This window comes from Sorex araneus, chromosome 1 (assembly GCF_027595985.1).
Source record: "Sorex araneus isolate mSorAra2 chromosome 1, mSorAra2.pri, whole genome shotgun sequence".
NCBI classification, from domain to species: Eukaryota; Metazoa; Chordata; class Mammalia; order Eulipotyphla; family Soricidae; genus Sorex; species Sorex araneus.
The window spans coordinates 375,629,798-375,657,042 of record NC_073302.1 but is presented as its reverse complement, the minus strand read 5'-3'; the positions used below and the strand labels follow the sequence as shown (position 1 = coordinate 375,657,042).

Here is a 27,245-nt window from a genome sequence, read left to right as displayed (position 1 = left end):
ATCATGCCATTTTTTGCCCCCACACATTGTCAAAGTAAAATCATTTGGATTTTCTTTGGTTAGCCAAACAAGGTACTGAAGTATGTCTTTTATATAAGTAAAATATCACACAAAATAGCAAAAGGTGCATTTGGGGAATACAGGATGCAAATTCATATATTGTATAATAGAGTAAATACGTCTTACTTAAAATAACATGTGATCCATGAATCATGGTTTTGGGGTGAATAATATTAAATCAGAGCTTGAAACTGGCTAAAAGTGCAAAAATGTCTGCTTAGGAATTCTTGCAAGTCAAATCCTTATTTTTATTTTTAATGTTGATCTGCCACACTACTTGTTTTAGTAATCATGAAGAAAAGCATTTGGAACATAAATTTTCTTTTCATTTTTCAAATCAATATTCACTGCAAAAGATGACTCATTTATTATTTGATCAAAAACAATGTTACCTTGGCAACTACCAAATTATATGCCTAAGTAGGTGTGCTGAAGAGAATCTTACAAACAAAAGAAAAAAAAAAGGTAGACTTAACAAATGTTCCAATTTTAAGGCTTAAAGCACCTATCTCGGACCCTTAAACAACCTAGTTCTTTTCTAGCAGACCTACAAGAACTCAGACTGATTTAAATCCTTGCCTTTCATTCTCAGAGAATAGGATCTCCTACTCCCACCTCCTCCTCCATTCTAAAAATATTAGCAGTTGGGGATGTATTCCCAGGATTAATTTCTTATTCATCATATTTTCAGTGTCCTTGGAAAATCATATGAAGGAATCTATTCATATAATAAATAAGTATTAACATTTATTTCACTTAGATTTTTATTATTCTGTAACTTTTCATAATTTAGTAGGTGAAAAGACACAGAAAACAAGATAAAGATGACCATACATTGGAAATCAGATGTTTCTACTCAAGATCTATGATGTAGTGGGTTCATCTGAGAATCACAGTACATCTTCTAAAACAAATTATTTGAGTATTATCTCCAAGATTTCTTATTTATTTGAAATTTATGATTCTCAGTTAAACAAATTTTAATAATTATCAATTAATCACTACTACTAATGTCCTGGGGGAACTTTTAAACATATATACATTCTTTCTGGTAGAATTTTTTCACTAAGCTGCAACTACTGGAGTTTTGAGTTATCCACATGCAAAATAAAATATTGTCAGGAGCATATGTGTAATATTGAGATAATTATTTTCCCATTACTTTAGACATGATAGTGAAACATTGCATAAATGCAGCTATTTCTTAAAAGAGAATATTTAGAAATATTCTCCATATCTTAGTCTTATTGGACCCTCTCCATTCACTGAAACACAAAGTCAGTCTTAGGTAATTGTAAAATTGGTAGTATTTTCTTCCAAATATTTCACCCAACATTTCAGAACCAAAATTTTCGCATATACAACATAATGATACATTATTTATAATTATGTATAAATTACCTCATGTATAATGTAAAAAATAATCTATTATTTTTTTTCTGACAGTAGTCTTTTAGAGGTGTATTTGCTGTAGCCTAATGAGACAGAAATGAACAATGACAGTCACATAGCTGAGGATGTAATGTAGAGGTTAAGTAGTGTAGGATGACATTACTTTGTCCTTTCCCTCCTTGCCACAAGTAGCTTGTCCCGGTTTTACCCAGAGTTTAGGCTTACCCCAGTCACACCCATCAAGGTGTTCCCGAATCTCTCCCATCCTTTTGTTTAGCTATAATCACTTCTCCATGCTCTCTTCCCCAAAAGAGTTAATCATCTGCTTTCCCTTAATCTGACTCTGCTAATTTGCAAGGTCAGACCTTCCTAGGATACTGAATTTATATTATATAAGTTAATATTGCCTTTCTCCTCTTCTTGTGCCTTTTGAATAATTTATTTTAAAGCTATGACTGTTTTGTATAGACACAAGAAGACAATATTATATTTTTATAACTTGGGAATTAATTGGCCTCGAATATTATTCCCTCCCGGGCATCTGCTTTCTCCACTTAAGCCTCAGTTGCTCTCAGTTCCTAGCACCCCAAAGCAGGGTCCCCGACGTGGGACGGGAAGGATCCAGGGCAAGTGGTGAGTTATGTGCTACCCTGGCATCGAGATGGGCCTGGCCAAAGTGCCTAATTCTTAACTATAAGTTAAGAGCTTGATCATAGACAAATGCTGTCATGATCCAATAGTAATTATGAGACTGGGACCCTGCCAGGGATAGGAAAGACTGATCTGGCCTGAGCACTGTAGTCTGAGATTGAGATGGCCCCAGGAGAGCAATTCTATAAGCTTTAATGCATCTCTTATTGTGTCCATACAAAATAATTAATATTATGAATTCTTATATGTTTGCTGGCTGAGGAGAAGAGAAACACATTCATGGGACTCTGCTCTTGGGTGGATCCTCCTGCTGAAAGAGAATTAAGTCCTAGGAGAAGCATCCCCTGAGGAAAAGGAACCTTACTCTATTGATGGTGATCACACCTATGTGTACGCCCCAACCCCCTCATGCTAGAAAGATTTAACTAGGCTGTAAGAGTGGGTTCGGGGGGCCAGATCCACGGGCAGATCCACGGGGCAGATCCATGGGATCCAGATCCACGAGAGCCGGGAGAGAAGCAGGGAGAGAGAATGAAATAAACTGATCGAGCAACCAGTCTGGCCTTCTTCCTTCCGTCGCCTTCCCTCAACCGACAGCACACACAGAGGTTCCGGGGCACCCGACACGGGCGGTGAGACAGAGCCGCCCGGAGAGCCCGCAAGTGCACTCGCCCCTCAGCGAGCCTTAGTTTTTTACAAAGTAGTAAACCATGCAGTCAGCTGGAATGAGGTAAATTTTATTTCTCACTTTACTAATTTTGTGACTGCACATTAAACTCAGTTCTATCATTTAAAAAAGAAAGACATATTAATTCCTGTATTTCAAAGTTGCTAAGGTAAATGGTTCCTGTGTCTTAATGTTAAGGTGAAACTTTGAAGTCTCATGAGAGTACTAAGATCTCAATAAATGTAGTGTACTCAACAAATAGGAAGAACTAGGCAGCCTATGAAGAACCATGAAAATGCCAGATATTACATTTAAGGATACTGAAGAGCTTACTGATAAAAGCACTGACATTTAATAAAATCTGTCTTTCAGGGCCGGGGTAACGGTACTGCAGATTAGGATGCTAGCCTTGCACATAGCTCACCTGGGTTCTATCTGCAACACCCCATATGGTCCCTCAAGCCCAACAGCAGTAATTCCTAAGGGCAGAGCCAAGAGGAAGTCCTGAGCACAGCTGGGTGTGGCCCAAAACACAAACAAAAAAATCTGACTTTCTAGTTTACTGTTTCCATGTCCTTTTACAGGAAAGTTTATTTTAGAGAACTCAGAAGATAAATGCAAAAAAGTAGAACATGTAGTCCCTGTGAGTCAGGGAAACTTACAACTAGAAGAAAAATCTATTGTTCTTTGGTCTTGACATGTCCTTCTGTGAAAATATTTCAGAATCAAGCTTTTTATTAAGCATTATAATAGCTAATACAATATGCAAATACAGTAAAGGATTTAAGTATACATTATTTGGAGTTCAGGATACAAGAACTGCTTTTTATAAATCTGTTTTGAGTTTCTAATAAACTATTTGTAGATATTTGAACTGAAAAAACTCTATACATTATTTTTCCTTAATGATATTAAATATAAAATGGCCATGTTCTCATCTTACTTTATATCTCACGGTAAGTCTTTTGAATAAAATATAAGATTAACATTGGAAAATATTATCTAATTCTTGTGTGTTTGGTATTACAAAGGAAAGAGAAATATTTTTACTGTGTAGCTTTATAGAAGAGCAAAAAGTTAGAAGTATTTTAATAAAACTTCTTATATTAGCTTACTCTGAGGAAATAAAAACAGTAGAGACTTTTAAAAATGGATTATATCATCATTTCTTCAATTTCTTACAACTTACCCAGGAAGTATAGACTTGTATTACAGATTGCCTCAGCGCTGTTGATAAGTTATAATCTTCAGAACTGTGATGTGTTTGGTGTCCAGCCCACATAATATTAACCTCTGTAAAAGGCATAATTTGAAATGAGCTATAAGTGAAAGAGCAAAAAAAAGTCTATTTTTTATTATGTATACTGCTCTATATAATGAAGAAGAAAGATCTGGAATACTTTTAAAAGCCAGTCAACAAATTTTAAATAAAATAAGCTGCCTCAAATCACTTTCAGAAACAGGGAGGGTAAAAATTATAAACAAAACATTTTAGCATAGCCAGTATAAATGCAATATATGAGTTAAGCAGTGAGGCCTCCAGCAAATAAAATTATTTTAGTAAAATAACTTGAATACCTTATAATATAAGAGATCATAACACCTAAGTGGTAATGTTATAGCAATGTAGATTATGCATACTAATAAATTTTTAGCATATGATTACTTAGTTCTACTTAAAGAAGAACCCTATAAGAGAACAAATTGGGGCTTACATTTTGGAATAAAATAGCATATGATATTCCTTACTGAAAACGATCTTTTTCATAATTTTTGAGGTCAAGTTAATCAACCCAATGAACGTTTATTATAAGTTTTATTGGTACACTGTTTTCATACTACACCATACACTCAGGTGTCAGTATTTCTCTGTCACTGTCCAAAGGAATATACCCTTCTACTCTCCCCACTAAAGTAACCTCACTTGAGATCACAAATCTAAGGACATTTTTTAAAAATTTCTTCATTTTGTTTTCTTGGCAAATCAGGCAGTGCTCAGGGATCACTCCTGGCAAACAAATTGTTCTACTCACTGTACTACTGCTCTGACCTAAGGATTTGTTTTTTGGGGGTTTTGGGTATTTTTTTCTATTTGGGTCACATCCAGCAATGCACAGGGATTACTCCTGGCTCTGCACTCAGGAATTACTCCTGTCAGTGCTCAGGGAAACATATGGGATGCTGGGAATAGAACCCAGGTTGCCTCATGCAAGGTAAACGCCCTACCCCCTGTGCTATTGCTCCAGCCCCCTAAGGGTTTGTTTTTAACAGCCATTGTCTAGCTCCTGCTTTGTTGCTTTAAATACTGCTTATGAGTGAAATGATTCAATATTGATATTTCTAATTCGGATTTCTTTTACTTAGTGTGACACCCTTCAGTTCATCCATATTGCAGCATTCAGAACATCCATATTGTTCACTATAAGACAAAAAAACAACTTGTCTTATAGTGAACAGCATTTAGTTGTGTATATATTCACCAAAACTCTTTATCTACTCCTCTGTCCTTCAACTCCTGGATGTTTTTCAGATATTTGCTAAAATGGCACCTCAATGAATATAGAAGTATAGGCACCTTATTTAATAAATATTTTTGTGTTTGGGGGTTATTATCTAGGAGTAAAATTATAAGCTCAGATGTTTTTATTTCTAATAATTTGAGAAATCTTCATACTGTGTTTTATAAATGCTTAATCAGTTTATAGTTCCAGCAACAGCTCCTTTTCAACACTTTGCTGTTAGCATTCTTCTCCCAATAAACAAAGTGAAGTACTTATTAGTAAATTTTTCCAATGATATATCACCTTAAAACAGAATTGCCTTATAAGCCCTAGTGAAATTTTACCCCTTGCATAAATTATCCAATAGAAAGAAAGCCAAATGCATATAGCTATAAATACAAATTGCAATACTATCCAATTTTTTTAAATCTAGAGACATATTTATTATTACGCAAAGACAGATGTAAAAGTTTTACATATCCATTTCATAAAATATGTATTTGTATTACAAAGTGTTATATACAAGCATAGTAAGCATCCAATATTTTAGAGCTAACCATTTATGCTCCAAACTTTATCAAAATTAGTTATTCTCAAAAGTTGACAACTATATACATTTAATAGATATTACTAATAAAAAGTGACATATAGTATTGACATAAACACAAATTTAAGAATAGAATTCCAATTAGTGTTAATCATTTGATCACTGTCTTCCCATTGCTCATTGATTTGCTCAAGTGGGTGCCAGTAACATATCCATTCGTCCTTGTCTCGTTCAGGGTCAGGGGAATGAGGCCCATTATTGTTACTGTTTTTGGCATATTGAATACATCACAGGGAGCTTGCCAGTATTAATTAGTATTAATAACCCTACTTATTTGTCTGACTGAAGAAATTGCAATAATACATTTCAATTTATTTATGTGTCATAGTTTGCAATAATATTGAAGTCATTGTTTTCTTTTATATTTACAAAGTTCTACACCAATACCAAAATCATTAATCTGAAAAGATGTATTTTATATTTTCATCAAGCATTATTTATAATAACAAAGTAACCAACAACAGATGAATGAATAAAGGATTTTGTGTATATGTATATGTATATATGAACATATGTATATATGTTCATATATATGTATATATACAAATGTTCATGTATACATATACATATATACACACATATATACATATACACACACAGAAACAATGGAATATTCAGCTCTAAGAAAAGATGATATTTTTGCCGATTGTTGAAACCTGGATAGAAGTGGTATCGTGCCAAATTAAATTTCAGAAAACAAAAGATAAATACCAGATGATCTCACTCATATGTGAAGCATATAGAAACAATGAAAGGGATTAGACAATGTACAATGCAAATGGACCCTGAGACATGATCAATAAAGTTAGGACCTAAGAGATAGAGGGTTGGGCAGAAGTTTCCTTGTGATAATGATCGAGTTTCTCAAAACCCTGTAGGAGGAATTGGAGTAGTAGTAGTAGTAGTCACTGTCACTGTCACTGTCATCCCATTGCTCATCGATTTGCTCGAGTGGGCACCAGTAACATCTCCATTGTGAGACTTGTTGTTACTGTTTTTGGCATATCAAATAAGCCACAGGTAGCTTGCCACATTCTGATGTGCAGGCGAGATACTCTCGGTAGCTTGCCGGGCTCTCCAAGAGAGATGGGGGAATCGAACCTAGGTCCGCCGCATGCAAGGCAAACACCCTACCCAATGTGCTATCTCTCCAGCCCAGTAGTAGTAGTAGTTGTAGTAGAATTTTAAAATCTGACGATTTTTAAAGAACTCTGAAAATTTGTAGAAATTATTGCAACTGTTCTCTGGAAAATCACTAACAATTTTCCTAACACTTAAGGTGTTTTTTTTTTATAAACATGTATTAGTCAGGGTATTCCATATTTTATAAACAGATAAAATTCTTTCATACTTTGCCAAAACATTATATCATTTAAAAAATTGTCCCACATAATTATTCAGTCATCATAATGGAAAAGAAAATGCAAGTTTATTATTTTCATCACTCATTTTTATAGTCATTATATCATACAATCATGTATGTTGAGAATAAGGACAGCTCCTTGAATTTTTGTGTATGCTAAGTATGTTGGGGATCAAATCATGGTCAGCAGTACTCAAGGCAAGCACCTTATCTCTGGTACCAGCTCTTCAGCTCAGGATTTGCTTTCATAATTCACCTTTTTGTAAAAAATCATATTATGAGTTCACAAAAAAAATAGTTTATCAAATGGAGTTTAACTCACGAATAATATCTATTGAAGTTACTGCCTTGTAACAGTAGGTTAAACCCCCACAGAAGTTAAGTTGTGGAACAAGAATTCCACAAAGGTAGAGGTTAAAGACCTGTCTCATCAGTTGTTTTAAAAGCATTTACTTCCTATCACAAACTGTGTAACTCAAGCCTTCATTCAATAAAGTACAGCTGTATAAATAAGGTAAAGGAACTGGATCTTACTCTCGTCTGTCACTATATTATTGGGAAAAACAAAAAGAAATACAGAGTTTCCAGTCTATAGCCAACAAATTTGAAGTAAATTATTTCCCAAAAACCTTATAACATGTATCAAAAAGGAAAATTGTATTAGAATATCTTCCATACAAATATAAGAAATTAATAGTGCATATAAAAACATGTTCATCATCCCAAATATGTGAAAGAAAAATTGTGTTCTGAGAAATAACAAATGTTTAAGAAACAATAACATTATCCCTAAAGCATTTTCTGAAAAATTAATTTTAGTCAATAATAATTTTCATATTCTATAAACAAATGATTGATTACACAGGGACATGGCGTTAAAGGATCTTGGATATTTAAATCCACAGAGATGCACAGAGATCTCCCAATGATCTATATTTCATACAGATAGAATTGAGAAACAAACCTTTCTTGTATATATGTGGGTATGTAACTATGTAGGTAACAAGAGGTACATTCTCTAATATCTTTATTTCTCATGAAATAAACTACTGGCTTAAGAAAAGATTTTTAAATATTTTACTATCCATTCTACTAACAGTCAGATGCAAAAAGTGGTGATTTGATTAATATTTTAATTCAAAGCATACTTTGTTGTTGTTTTCTATATATCTTTCTTTATCTAATCACTTAATATGTGACACTGCTAACTAGAACAAAATAATCTCTGTAATTTTGATTCCTTCAGTTTGAATATCAAAGCTCAATCCTAGACCCTGCGTTAATAATCTGCCAGTGGATCCAGCAATTGCCAGTGATGCATCAAAAAGATGATTTTTTCACTCTAAGAAATTGTGTTACTAAAACCAAATTACTCTTAACTGATGGAAATCTTAAAATTTCCACAAATATAATGAAGAGATTAATGTAATGTTCATGAAGATATATTTTTGGTTGAGAGATTCCCATAAATCCCAACTATAGAGAAAATTAGGCCTGTCAGTAGGACTAATTTAACTGTCTACAATGTTGGCAGGGTTAGATTAAAATACTTTTTAAATAAAAGTTGCCAGCACTATGTTTTACAATAATTATAATCTTACAATTCGAATGTATTTTTATCATTTTAATGAGACCGAATTTCAGTGCACTTGATTCCAGGTTGTTAGCAGCAGCATTAGCATGACTTAGATTTTTTTTTTGTCCAATTAGTGATTTGCTGGTGAGACCCATTAAACTCATAGTTTAAAAATTTCATACACTTTACCTAGATTAAAAGGAAGAAATCACCTTGAGTACTTAATGGCATGCATTTGGCATTCATGATCAACTAACTAGCAACATCAGGGGGTAAAAATTGTGGGAGAAAAAGTGGCTTTCTTTGAATAAACTTAGCTGGGCTTGGCAAGCACTCCTACATTTCTATGCTTTGTTCTACCCTGTGGAGATGCACGGTACCCTCTGTTATGCTATGTTTGGAACAATGATGAATATAATTTTTATCCATTAGTCTAATATCCAAGAGCAAATAGCCTCCAACATTTGAAAGAATGTCAGTACATGAACAGGAAAGTAAAACAGTCAGGGACTGTAAAGTAAATCAAATAAAGACTGAAAAGCAATGAAGAAAGTCTTGTCAGCATGGTTGTGTTCTTTCTCCATCTTCTAACTCATGAGAATCTTGAATGGACATGCCTCATTTCAACAATGTGCTTGCCTTGCATGCAGATAACTGGGTTTGATTCCTGAACCACAAATGCACCTCTCCCCAGCTCCTTCAGGAGCTTAGCACAGAACAGAGAGTAAACCCACCCATTTGTGACCCACAAACAAACAAAATCTACCAGAATCTTTGCTATAATAAGAACTTTCTATTGTTCTAACTGTTTGCCCTTTGTTTTCGGGAAGGAATTTTTGCTGTTTCAAAGCAAATAAGCCTTGTTTTCCTGAAAACCAAAACAAAACAAAACAAACAAACAAAAAACCCTATTCCTCAATTTGCAGGAAATAAGACTAGCTAATAAAGGTGTCAGCATGAACTGGAAGTGAAAGCCCAGTCTAGAACAGACCAGTCAGTCCTGTGTGAATGGCATCATTCTGACTGAGATTGGCATCCCCAATTTGAGAAACTTCTTTGAGAGAATTCTGACAGCTCTTCTTTTGAGCATCTGGGAACTCCTATTCCTCACTTTGTTAATATGGCTTGCTGACAGATCTTGGAACAGAGTTATTTGTTACTTTACGCTATGCAATGCCCTCTTCAAGATATTCTTTAAATTAAAGTCTATTTATGGTTAAAAATGGCAATATCAATGACAACCAGAACTTGCTACAACTAGAGGAAGAATTCTTGTGCGTTGCTTGAACACTAGATATTGAGATCATTATTTTGTGTTAGATATCATAAACATCAACACTACCACAGCTACCTGAACTAATATAAAGGATAAAAATGTGGTAATGCAAAAACATCGTTAACTTTTTCTAAATATTTATTAAGATGTAACCTTTATTTTGCCCTCTATTAGTGTTACATGAACTTCAAGCATAAATGCAATCAGTAATCTGATTTCACCATTTTCTGCCACTACGCCCTTGGTTTCTGATTATGTAATGTGTCCCTCATAGCTCTGGTTATCCTTTCTTGTCCCTCCATCCCCTGAGCAGTTTCCATTATCTGCTTCTTTAAATTAACAGGAACACCTGTGTCCTTCTATGCTTTAAACCGCTTTCAATGATTGAGGCCTCAATCACTCAAGTATAATTAGCAAATTTTATGGAATGCTAGCTGAGATTATTTTGCTCTATATCATCCACAATATAGTGCAGGTATCAGCAAACTGCAACACTGGACCACATGCAATGCACAACTTATTTTATATGACCAGCAAACTAAGCATAGCTTTTGTTATTTTAAAATAATTGAGAAAAATGTACCTATCTTCCTTATTCTCATATATTCTGGGTTTACTGAATAACTACCACATTTGGATGGTAACCTATATTTGTTCTTCATCAAAATATATCTAGTACATATTTTTATTTATTTTATTTTATTTTTGTATATTTTTTGCTTACGATCTGTTTTTATTTTATTTTTTAAATTTTTTTTTAATTTATTTTATTGAAACACCATATGAAAAGTTACAAAGTTCTCAGGCTTATATCTCAGTTATACAATGCTCAAACACCCGTCCCTTCACCAGTGCCCATATTCCACCACCAATAAAAACAAAAACAAAACAAAAACAAAACAGTATACATCCCACCCCTCACCCCCCAGACCCCCCCCCACGTGCGTGAGTGATAACTTCCTTTTCTCTTTACCTTGATTACATTCCAGATTTCAACACAAAACTCACTATTGTTGTTGGAGTTTCAACACAGACTCACTAATTTTGTTGGAATTTATCCCCCAAGAATAAAGCTCTATTGACAAGGAAATATTTGATAATAAGTTTTCCACTGATGAGAATGAAGAGATAAAAAGTCCACGGCCACGTGGTTTACAATTTGTGTATTCTAGTAATTAAGTCCAGGGAGATTTAAGTTGGAAAATGAATCATCTCCCTTCCTGGAACAGCATGTAGCAAAAGCTTAGTTCACAGTCAGCATACATGGTTGCAAGCACTCGCTGGACCCCCAAGTCCTAAAGCTGTCTCTGGTTCCTGCTTGTTCCACATCCACGTGGCTGTGCAAAGGCATGGCCACCCGGGTCGAATCTCGGCCAGAGACCGAGCTCCGGCCCCGGCCTGAGACTGCCCAGGTGTCCCTCGGCTGTTTCAAGTTCAAAGCACATTTTTTTTTCCGCGCCACAAAGTTCATACCTGCTCAAAGGACCCACAAAATGTCGGACACCACGCCTTCTCCCGGAGGGGAGAGAGACCAAGAAAGAAGGATATTTTCTCCATTAGCCGGCGTGGGGCAAAAGCTTAGTTCACAGTCTCCATACATGGTTGCAAGCACTCGATGGAACCCCAAGTCCTAATGCTATCTCTGGTTCCTGCTCCTCTAGTACATATTTTTACAAAGTCAACAAATCCTCATCCACAACTATTAGCTCCTTTTTATTTCTCTTCAGTCTCTAGAATCCAAGATTCTCAATTTTTTAAATCTTTCCCATTTCAGATACATCTTAAAGAGACATATTAATTTTCCAGCGTCTGTTCTACCTTTGCATCTTTTTTTTCTTAATAAAGCCAAACGAACCCTATTTGTTCATTTAAATAAACAATAATTAAGTCATCCTATTTTACTTGAAACTTCATTTAAAAAATCTGTGTTTTCTTATTTTATTCTTTTACACAGATTCTGTTTCCTAATTTTAGTGACATCCAGCCTACTGAGTAAAATATAATCCCTTGATTTTACTATTGCTAATTTGGTTTTACCTCAAGCACCTCAAAATACCAGCTTCTTTACCTCCTTCTTCCCATTTATTCTTAAGTCTATTACTAAACCTCATTTTTTAAATTTTTTTCTATTTTTGTCTCTTTTGCACCAAATCAAAACCTCTTTTAATATGTCATCCTTTTAAGGATGATATTTTTTGTTCACTAAGAAATATGATCAGATATTTGTTCTAACATTTGTTCTTTCATTTATTTATTTACTAATTTTTGCATTCTCCCTGTTTTCATGGTGGAGATCAAACACCTGAAATGACAGTAGTAATCACTTCTACAAATTTGTGCTCGGGGAGTTGTGGTCATATCAGGTAGTGTCAGGGATTACTTCCAGGGTGAAATGGATCAAACCCAGAGCTTTGACATGCAAAATGTGTACACTTGGCTTTGAGTCATCTACCCGGTTCTCATTTATTTAAGAGTTGAGCTACCAAATATGTTTTTTGTGTCTACAGGTCTTTGTTGTCTTCTGGGTTTCAATTCCTTTTTGCAAATTCAGTGGGGCAGAGAGAGAGAGTACAGGAGGAATAGCGTTCGCTCTGCTTTCAAGTCTATGCTAATTCACTCCCCAGCAGCTTTGGCAAGCACAGTTAAGGGATTAGCATAGAGCCAGGAATAACAACCACCTACTGATAGCTGAGGAAGGAAGGAAGGAAGGAAGGAAGGAAGGAAGGAAGGGAGGGAGGAAGGAAGGAAGGAAGGAAGGAAGGAAGGAAGGAAGGAAGGAAGGAAGGAAGGAAGGAAGGAAGGAAGGAAGGAAGGAAGGAAGGAAGGAAGGAAGGAAGGAAGGAAGGAAGGTGGGAGGGAAGGTGGCAAAGAGGGAGGGAAGGTGGCAAGGAGAAAGGGATGGAGGATCTGATACTAATATAAGTCCTAAATTTATCTTAGTTTTTTGCTTTCTGTCCTCTGTTTTCTTCTCTTTAATAGCATCACTACCATCTTATACAGCATGACAGAGAAATGATAGTATCAGAAAAACTCTACTATAGATAGATTTCAAGACTATATTTTTTTAACTCCTGCTAGATATTTATTCATTACTCAGCATATAATCAGAATCAAAAAACATAATTCTGAATAAATTTTAAATGATATTATCTTCTAGTTTACTGTAAAAAACAGCCCTAAGTTTTTTATTTTATTCATATTAAATATGAAAATATAAAAGGAATTCTGGAATAAAAGATAGAAAAACATTATTATTCATAGATGTCAATAATAAAATCTGAGATTTTTTTCCAAAAATTTGACATTTTAGAGAAATTACTGAAAGGCAATACATAAAGAATTTCCAAATATATTCCAGAGTCAGAGACAGGCTGCAGGAGTGAAGGCTTGCATGAAGCCACCTTAAGTTAGATTCTGTCATCACATGAACCCCTAATTAATCTTGGGAGAAATACCTAATCACAGAGCCACATGGGCCCAAGAGTCCAGCTGGGAGATTCCCCTTACCACCTAATAATAGTAATGATAATATTAATAATAATAAAGATGATCATAGTAATGAAAACAGTATGTCATGGGGCAAGTGGTATCTCAATGGTTTGGGCACATTCTTTGCATGTAGGAGTCCTGTGTTCTATCCCCAGTATCACTAGATGTCCCATGTACCACTGGATTTGAGTCCCAAGAGCTACATAATAGAGCTACATAATAACCCCTGAACATTGCCAGATTTGGTCTGTCACTGTCACCATCATCCCACTGCTCATCAATTTGCTTGAGCAAGCACCAGTAATGTCTCCACTGTGAGACTTGTTACGGTTTTTGGCATATTCAATACACCACGGGTAGCTTGTCAGGCTCTGCCGTGCAGGCGAGATAGTCTCGATAGCTTGCTGGGCTCTCCGAGAGGGGTGGAGGAATCGAACCCAGGTCGGCCGCGTGCAAACCAAACACCCTACCTGTTGAGCTATCGATCCAGCCAGAGTTTGGTCTAGAAAGAAAAAAAAAAGGAAAAAGGGACTAGGGTGATAATATAGTAGGTAGTGCATTTTCTTGCACGCAGCCAACCTGGGTTCAATCCGTGGAAGCTCATATGGTCTTCTGAGCCACACCAAGAGGGACCTCTGAGCACAGAACCAGGAGTAAGCCCTAAGAAACTCTGGGTATGGCCCCAAAACAAACAAAATGACTATTAGAAACAGCCGATAATAAATGGGATAGATTTAATGCTAAGGAATATTTTCTTCTAATTATTGAACATACTGTGGGTTTTATCACATTATGTATTGATGATTCTTTAGTTCTGAATTTAAAATATCAAACTTGAGAAGCTGGAGAGACAGCACAGCAGGTAGGGCATTTATCTTGCATGCAGACCCGGGTTCGATTCCCAGTAACCCATATGGTCCCTCGAGCACCACCAGGAGTATTTCCTGAGTGCATGAGTCAGGAGTAACCCCTGTGCATCACCGGGTGTGACCCAAAAAGAAAAGAAAATTGACTCTAAATGTATGCTAGATTTGATTTCTTGAATAGTTGCAGAATGACAGCTAGTGCAATATCATTTGCTCATAATTCAGCTTATCAAATCAATCATGGAAATTATCTTTACCTGAATATATATTTTGATACATTTTTGAAGTTGAGATAATGTAATAAACATATGGTACCAACTTTCTCATAATTTATTTTCAGAAGTCACAAAAGCACACAATAAGGGGTATGGCTAGACAAAAAACTCCAAAAGAATGTTTAAATCCCCTAATGTAAAACAAATAAATGATAAAAGAGTAAGTTTGTGAATGTGCTTCTGTTGCGAGTTACCACTATTCACATAGAAGTACAAAATAAGTGAATTGTGGCTGGAACCCTTGCCCCAACTCCACCATTCTAATTACATAGGATCACTATGAACTATTTAAATCTTAGAAACAGCCAGATAATAAATGGGATAGAATTCATACTAAGAAATATTTTCTTATAATTCTTCAACATACTGTAGGTTTTATCACATTATGTATTGATGATTCTTTAGTTCTGAACTTAAAATATCAAACTTGAGGGGCTGGAGTGATATTTATTTAACTCTGTCAAATACAAGGAATCAATTTTTTAAAAAAATAATTTTTGGAGTAATATGTACTTAAATATCATTTTAATAACAAGTTGTTCGAAATATTTTATAATGAGATCAGAATCAGATATTGTTATTTTTCAAGTTAGTTCTTGATGATCATTAGACTGGTTGATGGTCAAAGGTCATAATGAAAAACATCAGAGTTTAAGGCTCATGACAAATATTTCTCAGAACAACTCAATTGCCCATGAGTTCACAACAACTTTCCTCCATCTCTGAGATCTGCAGTGAGTGATCTAAGCAGCTTAAATCTATTTGATGATAATGCAACAAATGACTACAAGTCAAAACAAGGATTTTAGTATATTTCCTCCCAGTAATTCTCTCTTTTCTGTCTGTGATCAACTATTCTGAAACCTTGTCAAATGACGAAAAGAAAACAGTTCTCTTGGAGTTTCAGAGTTGCATAACATGATTTTATATAATGATGTAATACTTGATGTTGCAGACCATGTGAAACAGATTAACTGTGACTAAATTAGCATTCTAAGGCCAGCTGATATGCACATGTAAAACATGAAACACATTCATACTTTGAGATGCAATTAAATGATTCTTAAACACTATGCTGTAAATAATTTAAACCTCATAAAAACTTACCTTATAAAATAAAGATTGCTTTTAGTTGTTTCTTTAAACAACCGACATGACAACCGAATTAATTTCAGGGCATTTTCTTCCTTGAGAAACTTAGTAAGAAAATGATTTGGTAGTTTTTTTTTTTTTTAATTTGGTAGGATAATGCCTCGTTTGTTCTTCTTTTAAAGAGTTCTTATGTTCATATGTTCTCGGTTGTCTTTAGGAAAGATTGATGTCTGGTGTCACTGCTAGGAAGTGCAAACTGTTCAGCCTCACAGCAATCTATGTTCTCATCCTCTTGCTCCACAGGATATCACATACTTTGGGAGCCAACATTCAGAAGGGAAGTTCTTTAATGGCAATAAACTGATGCCAATGAGGCCAGTCCCATAATGCTTAAAACTTAGTGGTTAGAGACTGTGGAACAAAATGGCGAATCTTAGGAACCACTTGAATATGCCAGCTGAAAGGTACTAATGGTGTTTATTTAACCCAATGCTGAAAATGATTCAAAATTGCCTCTATCATTAAACTTTTCACCAAAATATCATCGTCATGATAGCCTGGGAAAATCTGGATCTGTTTAACTATACCTTGACCCTCCTTTTCTAGACATAAGAGCTTAGTGATCAATTGTGTTAATAATAACAATTGTCAGTATGCTTTTTAGAAGTAATTTCCACAGTATAACATGTTCCAGCTATGCCTCCACCCTATGGAGAGTGGAGCAATAGGAGGGAACTTTTTGCACTGTAAGTAAAATGAAAGGAATTTATATAAGATGACATGAAACAGGTGTTTAAGTAGCACTGAACTCCTAGGTAAAAAAAGTGATATTGTGTAATAAAGTTGCTCAGTAGCAATGTGATAGTGGAAATGTTATTTAAAATCTGCAAAATTATTATCTCTAAGAGTGAAAAAAGTATTTATTTTCATGTGGGCTATGTTGTTACAATTACAGAATTTTACAGAATTAAGCAGGAGATTGAGTATATGTTTTTCTTATAGACAAATTGGATTCTGGTTGCTATGAACAAGATATTCACTGACTGTCTCAGTTCATGAATGTAGTAATCAAAACCAGAAAATTTGGTAAAAAAAAAAAAAAAACACAACCACCTGAAGATGTGCCTTTTGCTTTGTCTTACCTGCCATTCTTCAAGCAAATGATCTAAATTTTTGAAATATTCAGTGAAATATTTCTTAAATATAACCACTAAGCATGAGAACTTAGATTTTGGTATGAATGAATAATTTTTATACCCAGATTAGATGTTTTATATAGCTTTTTAACTTATTTTAGCATTTGCATAGGTCACTGCTAAACTTTTATGAAACATAGACAAAGTACTAACAAAATTAGGGAATGTAGTGGTCATACTCAGGAACCATATGGTCAGGGCCACACCTGGCTCTGTACTTAAGAGTCAGCGTTGTGGTGCCAGAATTCAAATATTTTTGTTTGTTTTTTGGGTCACAACCTGTGATTGCTCAGGAGTTACTCCTGGCTCTGCACTCAGCAATTACTCCTAATGGTGCTTGGGGGATCAGATGGAATGCGGAGGATCGAACCCAGATCGGCCATATGCAAGGCAAACGCCCTACCCGCTGTACTATCGCTCCGGCCCCAGCAATTTTTTTTGTTTGTTTGTTTTTGGGTGACACCCTGCGATGCACAGGGGTTACTCCTGGCTCATGCAATCAGGAATGGTTCTTGGCGGTGTTCAGGAGACTTGAACCCAGGTCAGCCGTGTGCAAGGCAAACGCTCTGCTATCGCTCCAGCCCCAGGCCCAACAGTTTTTTATTTTAGAGAAGATACTTTCATCAGCGGTTGGGCTTTTGCCTTTCATTCGGCCAACTTGTGTTCGATTCCTCCACCCTTCTCGGGGAGCCCGGCAAGCTACAGAGAGTATCAAGCCCACCCAGCAGAGCCTGGCAACCTACCTGTGCGTATTGGATATGCCAAAAACAGTAACAATAAGTCTCTCAATGAGAGACGTTACTGGTGCCCGCTCAAACAAATCGATGAACAACAGGATGACTATATATACTTTGAGAACCAAATATAGGACTGGAGAGATAATACAGTGGATAAGGTGCTTGCCTTGCACATAAACCAACACAGGGTTAACTCCTGGTATCATACGTGGTGCCTCCATCAAGCATCTTCAGCAGTGATCCCTGAGCACAGAGCCAAGATGAGCCCTAAGCAGCACCAGGTATGACAGAAAAACACGAGAGGTGGAGGGGCAGAGAAAGAAAATCAAATGCAGATTGTTTGCCCGCTCAAACAAATTGATGAGCAACAGGATGACAGTGACAGTGAATGCAAATTGTTATGGCATGCTTTTCTTTAAATTGAAATCCAAAATATAGACATTGTTATTAACCCACTTCATGAATACATTTTTTTACTTTATGTCCATTACTTTTAGTTAGATTTAAAAAAAATGTTTATGTGCATTTTTAGTAACTGTTACCAATGTTCAAATATAAACAATTTAATAATGTTCCACTTAAAGAAAAGAAAGAAGGAATTCGAATTACTTTGCTCAATGAAAAAGGACCACTTAACAGTTCATCACGTCATAACAGCCTCTTTTTTCAAGTTGTATGATAAATAGTTCTTTGAAAATACACTGAAATTTGTGCTCATCTCATTACAATTTAATTCTCATATTGGTAAGTTTAATTTTTCTTTTAAAAAAAGTCAGCTGAGGGCCTGAGACAGATCAAAGGACTGAGCACATGCAGAGTCCCTGGGTTCTATTCCAGACTCCACACATTTGCCTGAATCAACATAACATTGGCCCTCGAGGCCCCCAGAACTGATATGCCTGCACAGCAAGCAAGTATCTAGTTCAGAAAAGGATTCACTAAAAATGATATCTTTTACTTAAAATACTAGTAACTTGAAAATATTACAAACATATTTAAATGCATACAAAGTCATCTATCTAATATTATGATTAAAGTATATATCAGTTGGCTTCTTTTAATTTTCAACAATAAAATATTATCTGCGCAGGGGCTATGCTAATCTTCTCTCTGTCATTCCAATTTTGGTATATGTGCTGCCAAAGTGAGCACATATACTAAATGAGAATCTCTGGCTCGCACGCCTGGATGTCTTCCCCAGGGCCCCTCTGAGGTGATGGGCTCCACCTCCCTCCCCACCCCAAGCAGAGCTCCCACAGCCAAAGACCTCCGGAGCCTTAGCCACAGCCATGCTCAAGGTCCCTCTCCACATGAGCCTCACACATGAAAGTACCGGCAGAGGAACCCAGGTGTGTGGGACCGGGCTGAGTAGACCTCCAAGCCTACTCAGATCAAGACTGGGCCTATTCCGCCCAGATTTCCCATTAGCTAGGCAGTCACACCCAGGGACTCCACCCCTCCCCCCCACCTCCAGCCCTGTAATCCCATCAACAGCCAACATCCAGAGACTTAAAAGCAAGCTCCTGGAACCAAGGGGCCATTTCACTGCCAGGAGACATCTTATAGCCTACTTCTCCCTCTGGGAGAACCAGCAGGCTACCAAGAGTTTCCTGCGCTCATGGGAAAGCCTCACAAGCTCCCTGTGGTGTTGGCACACCAGTATGGCAAAACCAGTAACAATGATTGGTCTCATTCTCCTGACCCTGAAAGAGCCTCCAATGGGGCGTCATTGGGAAGGACGAGTAAGAAGAGGCTTCTAAAATCTCAGAGCTAGGACGAATGGAGACGTTACTGAGACCGCTTGATAAATTCAACCCTCAACGGGATGATGATGATGATGATGAAAATATTATCAGTATATGTTATTTCCTTTGTTTTTCTAGAATATCTATTACAGGCTGGAGTGATAGGCACAGCGGGTAGGGTGTTTGCTTTGCACGTGGCCAACCCGGGGTCAATTCCTCTGTCCTTCTCGGAGAGTCTGGCAAGCTACCCATGGTGTATTCCATATGCCAAAAACAGTAACAACAAGCCTCACAATGGAGATGTTACTGGTGCCTGCTCGAGCAAATCAATGAGCAATGGGATGACAGTGACAGTGATACAGTGATCTGTTGTGATTAAATTCATTCTATTTAGCAAACTAGCCTATCTGCACAACTTCGTAAATCTGAAAAATATATTTGGGAATCAAACCTCAAAATAAAATTAATGTATTTTGCAATACGTAAGGTAACAAATTGAAATTAGAATCAAAATAAGAGAAAGGTAGCAATAGATATTTAAATATGTTTCTTACATACAATGTTATAATTTAATAAGACCTGAAACTAAGTATTTTAAAATAATTGTTAATTATCACAATTTAAGAAAATATGTGCAGTATAATTCAACCAATACTCTCCAATCTTAGTCTCTAATAGTCTATTTGTTGAAAAAAACCAAAAATTATGCAGTTTTACATACTTTTAATATAAAAATCTACATGCTGTAAATTTCTTTTCATTCTAATAAAAACTCCAGTATCATAAAGACAATGTTAACAATATATTGCCTATATATTTTCAAAAGTAAAAGCAAAAGAATGGGTTATCACACAATTTATGTGAATTATGAATATTCTATTTTCAAAAAATTGAGCTGCATAGAATATCTGCTATGCAACTAGTCTGATATGATCAAATATTTATATCTTGCTTTAAAAAGTACATAGTATTGGATGCCATAAACCTACTTACTGCTACAATCAAAGTTATAAGGTATATGTGGAGAAGATGTTCAGTGAAATGTAGAAAGCCATGTTGTTACTTTTAATTTTGTAACATTTATCTGTTATTGTAACTGACTGAAGCTGGGATATTGCACACCATTGAAGCCACACACTTGAGCATTGACTTATGCTACTGATTAACATAATTCTTCAAAGCCAAATATTGTGAAATGTTTTGATGTACCAAGACCCACAGTTTTTTTCCTTCCATTTTTCCGAACCTCCTTTCTTCTTTTCTTCCTTCCTTCCTTTCTTCCTTCCTTCCATTTCTTTTTTCTCAAGGATCTCCTGAAAGCCTCTTATTCTGTATGTTTATTATCTTCATGGACAATCTACACTTTCAAATATAATACTTATATTCAGTAACATTTTAATCTAGAAAAAGAAGTTTGTTTTTGGCCTTTTCTTTAGCAATCCGGATTTTGACAAAGGTTTATCAAAAAACATTATAACAACAGGACTTCACCTTCATTTATAAACGTCCTCAGAAATAAGTTTGTGTCTATAATAAAACTGTCTAGAAATAAAATGACATTACCATTTTATTGGTATGATTTAGATAGTTGACTAAAAATTTAGAATTATGAATAAGGAAAGAGGGAAGGGAGAAAGGAAAGAAGAAAAGAAAGACGAGAGGAATGAAGGACGGAAGGGAGGACCATGAATATAGTACATCACATTTTATGGTGTGTAAAGTAGAAGACAAACAATTTTGATAATATATATGTATGTATGTATATATATTTTAGCACACACTGTTCAACCTGTAACAACATGTCAGTGATCTCTTATAGAGGGGCTTAATGGCTCCAAGGTGATATACAACAATTTTCACACACTTTCCTTTAAGGAAACCTTTTTGGATCATTTTTAGTGGATTTTCAAGACAAGCAATGCAAAATAAATTATTTACCATCTGCCTTTGGGGCAGGCTTGGGTGGTAGTAGTAAAAATCAAAATAATGGTGGTGGAAGGAAGAAAGAAGGAAGGAAGGAAGGAAGGAAGGAAGGAAGGAAGGAAGGAAGGAAGGAAGGAAGGAAGGAAGGAAGGAAGGAAGGAAGGAAGGAAGGAAGGAAGAGAGGGAGGGAGGGAGGGAGGAAGGAAGGAAGGAAGGAAGGAAGGAAGGAAGGAAGGAAGGAAGGAAGGAAGGAAGGAAGGAAGGAAGGAAGGAAGGAAGGAAGGAAGGAAGGAAGGAAGGAAGGGAAAGAAGATTTGAAACCAAAGACTTCTTGCCTTCAAAACATTTATAAGCAATGGCAAATGCAGATATCTTAACAGAAAACCACAGTGCTGTCGTAAAAAATAACTGAAATAATGAAAGAGAAGAAAAAGAAGTTTGCTTTGAATTTGAATTGGAAATGGTTACCCGCTTAAGCAAATCAATGAACAAGGGGACGACAGTGCAGAGTGCAGTGCTACATAGGGTAGAGGAAATTTAAAACAGAATTCAAAAGATAAAAGGTTTAATAAATAAAAATGCTAAAAAATAGATGTAGTCAGGTGTAGCATGACATTACTTTGCCCTTTCCCTCCTTGCCACAAGTAGCTTGTCCCGGTTTTACCCAGAGTTTAGGCTTACCCCAGTCACACCCATCAAGGTGTTCCCGAATCTCTCCCATCCCTTTGTTTAGCTATAATCACTTCTCCATGTGATTCTCATCTTCCCCAAAAGAGTTAATCCTCGGTTTTCCCTTAATCTGACTGCTAATTTGCAAGGTCAGACCTTCCTAGGATACTGAATTTATATTATATAAGTTTAATATTGCCTTTCTCCTCTTCTTGTGCCTTTTGAATAATTTACTTTAAAGCTATGTCTGTTTTGTATAGACACAAGAAGACAATATTATGTTTTTATAACTTGGGAATTAATTGGCCTCGAATATTATTCCCTCGCGGGCCTCTGCTTTCTCCACTTAAGCCTCAGTTGCCCTCAGTTCCTAGCACCCCAAAGTAGGGTCCCCGACGTAGGACAGGAAGGATCCAGGGCAAGCGGTGAGTTATGTGCTACCCTGGCATCGAGATGGGCCTAGTCAAAGTGCCTAACTCTTAACTGTAAGTTAAGAGCTTGATCATAGACAAATGCTGTCATGATCCAATAGTAATTATGAGACTGGGACCCTGCCAGGGATAGGAAAGACTGATCTGGCCTGAGCACTGTAGTCTGAGATTGAGATGGCCCCAGGAGAGCAATTCTATAAGCTTTAATGCATCTCTTATTGTGCCCATACAAAATAATTAATATTATGAATTCTTATGTTTGCTGGCTGAGGAGAAGAGAAACACATTCATGGGACTCCGCCCTTAGGTGGATCCTCCTGCTGAAAGAGAATTAAGTCCTAGGAGAAGCATCCCCTAAGGGAAAGGAACCTTACCCTATTGATGGTGACCACACCTACGTGTATGCCCCAACCCCTGATGCTGGGGAGATTTAACTAGGCTGTGAGAGTGGGTTGGGGGTCCAGATCCACGGGGGCAGATTCACGGGGAGAGATCCAGGAGAGCGGGAGAGAAGCGGAGGGAGAGAATGAAATAAACGGATCGAGCAACCAGTTTGGCCTTCTTCCTTCTTCCTTCTGTCGCCTGCCCTGGACTGACAGCACACACAGCGGTTCTGGGGCACCGAACGCAGGCAGTGAGACAGAGCCACTTAGAGAGCCCGCGAGTGCACTCACCCCCTTGGCGCTTCTTTAGTTTTTTACAGTCAGGCAAATAAATAAGTAAATAAGCAAAGGTGGAAAGACCAAAATGTGGATAGAAGCTTCCACAGAACAAGAAATTCTCCTAAGTTCCAACCACGTGTGTGAAAGCTTCACGTGTTTTCTAGCAACAAGAGACTTAGAGGAGACAGGCCTGATCTTGGTTCCAGTTTGTCTACCTGAAAAGCGGTAGAAAAGCAGTAGACAATCCACAAAGCAGCTAACCCCTCTGATTCTCAGTAATTGTGAGAAAACTAGACCACAGCTGTATATTTAAATTATTTTATTTTATTGCTTATTTAAAAAAAATTATTAGTGAATCACCATGAGGTACAGCTACAAACTGATGAACTTTCATGTTTGCTGTTAAGTCATATAGTGACCGTTTACATCCCTCCACCAGTGCCCATTCTCCTCCACCAATGTTCCCAGTATCCTCCACCACCCCAACCCCCACCACTCCACCCTGTCTCTTCGGCAGGGCATTCCCTTTTGTTCTCTCTCCTTTTGGGTGTTGTGGTTTGCAATAGAAGTACTGAGTGGCCATCATGTTCGGTCTATGGTCTGCTTTCAGCATGCAGCTTTGAACCCGAGTGGGTCCTCCCAACGTTCTCTACTAGGTGTTCCCTTTTCTATCTCAGCTGCCTTTTTCCCCAGCATGCGAGGCCAGTTTCCAAGCTCTGTGGCAGACCTCCTGGTTCTTGGACATTTATTTATTTTTAATTTTGCTTATTTTATAGAGTAATTTGCAATATTTGATTACATTTAATATTTGAACACTAATCCCACCTCCATTACACCTTCCCACCACCAAGTTTCAGATGTTTCCATCCAAATCCCAATTCTTTCCCCACAGCAGAACTGAAATAATATATTTTATACTGTTTGTTATGAAAAACCACTGAAAATGCTACAAAAATGAATCCTTAGAGGAAAAAGTGTGAAGATTGTTGTTTTTCACCCAGGGGGCATTTAGCCCTTCTATAAGTCTGTGAAGAAGATAGTTCCCTCTAAGATTGATTGCCTCCTACTTTGAACCTCATCAAATGTGGTGCGATTCTCTTAGAGTATGAGAAGGGTTTGTCCTCTTTAAATGGTTTTAAGGAGACTGTGTACACACATTTTTGTTAGCCCTTGCAACATATCAGAGACAACACATACATTTTTCCTCATTTCAAAAGTCAATATATGTTTTCTATAATATACTGGCAAAGTAGAAAAAAATGTGGGAAGAAAAATTAAGATCTACAAATCCATACTCTCGAGAATCATGGTGTTAACATCTTACTGTGTAGATTTCTGGTCTTCTTTCAGTGTATGTGTGATTAGTTTAAGACTATATGAAATATGATATGACACACATTTCTATAATCCTTAAACATTTTCAACAGTCTCACATGTTTTTCTCTCAGTGTATATTTACCCTAATTCCATAAAGTGTTGATTCATTTATTGCTATGCATATTTAAAGCTTACAAAGTTTTAAATATTTATCAAAGTAATATATGCTACAGTTTTAAAGTTAGGTTTCCCTTTGTGTTTATAAGGAAAACCAGCAACACTGTAAGCATATTTCCTCATTTCTAATTCTTACTTCCCAGATGCAACCACTTTCAACTGCTTTAGCTATTTCCTTTGTGCACTATCTCTATTATTTATGAAACAATCTTAATATTTTAAAATTATTTTAAACTGCTGACTACTTTTATAGCGGCTACAGATTTAATACTAATTTACAAACATTTATATACATAAATATAGATATATATTCAATTGTTTTTAGAAAAATTTTACTATCATTATTTTTGTGAACATTAAAAGTGGGTGTACAGAATGATAGTACAACAGGCAAGGTATTTTCCTTTCACACAGCCAACCAAAGTTTGATTTCTGGCATCCCATAAGGTCCCCTGAGCACTTCCAGGAGTGATTCCTGAGTGCAGATCTAGGAGCAATCCATGAACATCTTGGAGTATGACCCCTAATAAAGACAAAACTAAACATTAAAAGTGAACTTTTTATGATAAAAATGTGCTTTGCTGAGCTACAGAGCAAATTATAGTATTTTCGAGCGGGCACCAGTAACATCTCTCATTGATATTTTTTATTATTTTATAAAATAATTTCCTCATATTTGATAAAAATTTGATAAAATCAAATTTTCTTTATCATCTTCTATTGAAAGTTTATTATTTAATATCTTCAAAAATATAAGGCATTCTATAAAAATTTTATCTATTTTTCTTTCTGGATATGGTTTGTTAGATTTTGGTTTATCAGCCTCTCAATCTAAGTCTAGCTTGAGACTAATTATACTTAGATCAACTTCACAGTTATGGTCCTCGAGTTGGCCTTCATCCAATTTGGCTTTCCTTTCACTCTCTTTTCCGTTGGGTTTCCTGTTTTTTGATGCCACTATTCATCTTTCTTTATTCTTTCATCTTGATAAATATGCCCTCCATTCTATGAAAGTTAAGACTGAAGATACCAATCACAGCTGAACTTGCTTTTATTCTGCGCACACTTGATTAATAATTTGAATAGGTATATGATTTCAGGATGGAAATTATTTTTCTACTGCTTATGAATGTATTTATATATTATTTTCTAGGATCTAGTTGTTGATGAGAGCCCATATGCCACTTTAATTTAATAATTTTGGAAATCTTATTTTTTCAACATTTCTGAAAGTTACAAGTTTTGGTTGCCTAAAATTTTATGATGAACTATATCAGTATGGTTATTATTTTTATCTACTCTGCCGAAATTTAAAATATTTCCAGTAATGATAGCTCAGAACTTTTCTTTTTTTCTTTTTTTGTTCTTTTTGGGTCACACCCAGCAGTGCACAAGGGTTATTCCTGGATTTACACTCAGGAATTACTCCTGGCAGTGCTCAGGGGACCATATGGGATGCTTGGAATCAAACCCAGGTAAGCCGCGTGCAAAGCAAACACCCAACCCACAGTCCTATGGCTCCAGCTCCTTTTTTTCTTTGATAAAATATTTTTTTTTACTACTTCGTCTATTTTTGTTTTTCTGAAAAAAATAAAATGGGTGACCAAAATAATATAAAACCATTATTTAAAAAAAATCCTATAGGGCCAGAAACATATTTCAATGGGTGATGCTGACCACATGTTTTTCACGTAGGAGGTACAGGTTCAGTTATTGGTACCATATGGTTCCCCTGCATCAGGAACTGCTCTCAAGCTGTGAACATCCAGGGCACTGGGTGTGATGCCCCAAAATGAAATAGACTAAATGAACAATACAAAAAGAAAACTACTGGCAGATATCTCCTATAAACAGAAAATGTGAATTACTATCAAATATCAGCTAAGGCAACTGCATATTAAATGAACTATTTGCCACAAACTGAACTCATCCCAGATGTCCAAGTCTGGGTCCACACTATAAAATCAATTAATTTTACCTATGTCAGAGAAAAAAATGTAGAAGAAAAGCGTGATACAAAATCCAATATTCATTCACAATAAAAAATGTTCAGGAAAATAGAAACAGAAAGAAGTCTTATACATACAAAAAAAATAAATAAACACAGAAAAGAGAAAAAATACAACAGCATACTGATGGGGCGACAGCATAAGGCTTTCCAACAACAAAAAATAACATCCCCTCATATAAATCCTTTCAGTATCAAACTGGCGGTTCTAGCTAATGCAAGAGACAAGGTCATAAGTATATTCAGATTAGGAAAGACACCATAAAATTCTGCTTAAAATGACACATTGCTCTATACTACATGATGAAGAAAATTAACATAAAACTATTCAAAATTGGAAGCAATAAAAAAGTTATTTTGCTCATGAAAATAAATGTGCATTCTCTCACTGGCCTTCAAGGAAGCTCTACTTGAATTACCAGAGTAGTTCTTTTTCTGCTATTAGCTCTTAACCAAATATTGGCAACTATGAGCACCCTCTCTACTTCAATGGATCAAGCCAAATAAAACTACAGCCCAAAAAGACATCCTGTCCTTCATTCAGCAGCTAACAATCTCCTCTCAC

General features: G+C 36.1%; 1 protein-coding gene and 1 non-coding gene across 2 annotated transcripts in view; both read right to left on the bottom strand.

The window, feature by feature from the left end:
• The window catches only part of AGMO (alkylglycerol monooxygenase), a 321,738-nt gene that overhangs the window by 212,712 nt on the left and 81,781 nt on the right, over window positions 1–27,245 (bottom strand). Inside the window, exon 4 of the mRNA XM_055141569.1 lies at window positions 3,960–4,063. Within this exon, the coding sequence (XP_054997544.1) occupies window positions 3,960–4,063 (104 nt within the window). The remainder of the gene's footprint in view (window positions 1–3,959; window positions 4,064–27,245) is intronic.
• Window positions 18,795–18,900, bottom strand: LOC129401434 (U6 spliceosomal RNA). The gene has a single exon (XR_008628344.1). It is a non-coding gene; the product is annotated as a U6 spliceosomal RNA (small nuclear RNA).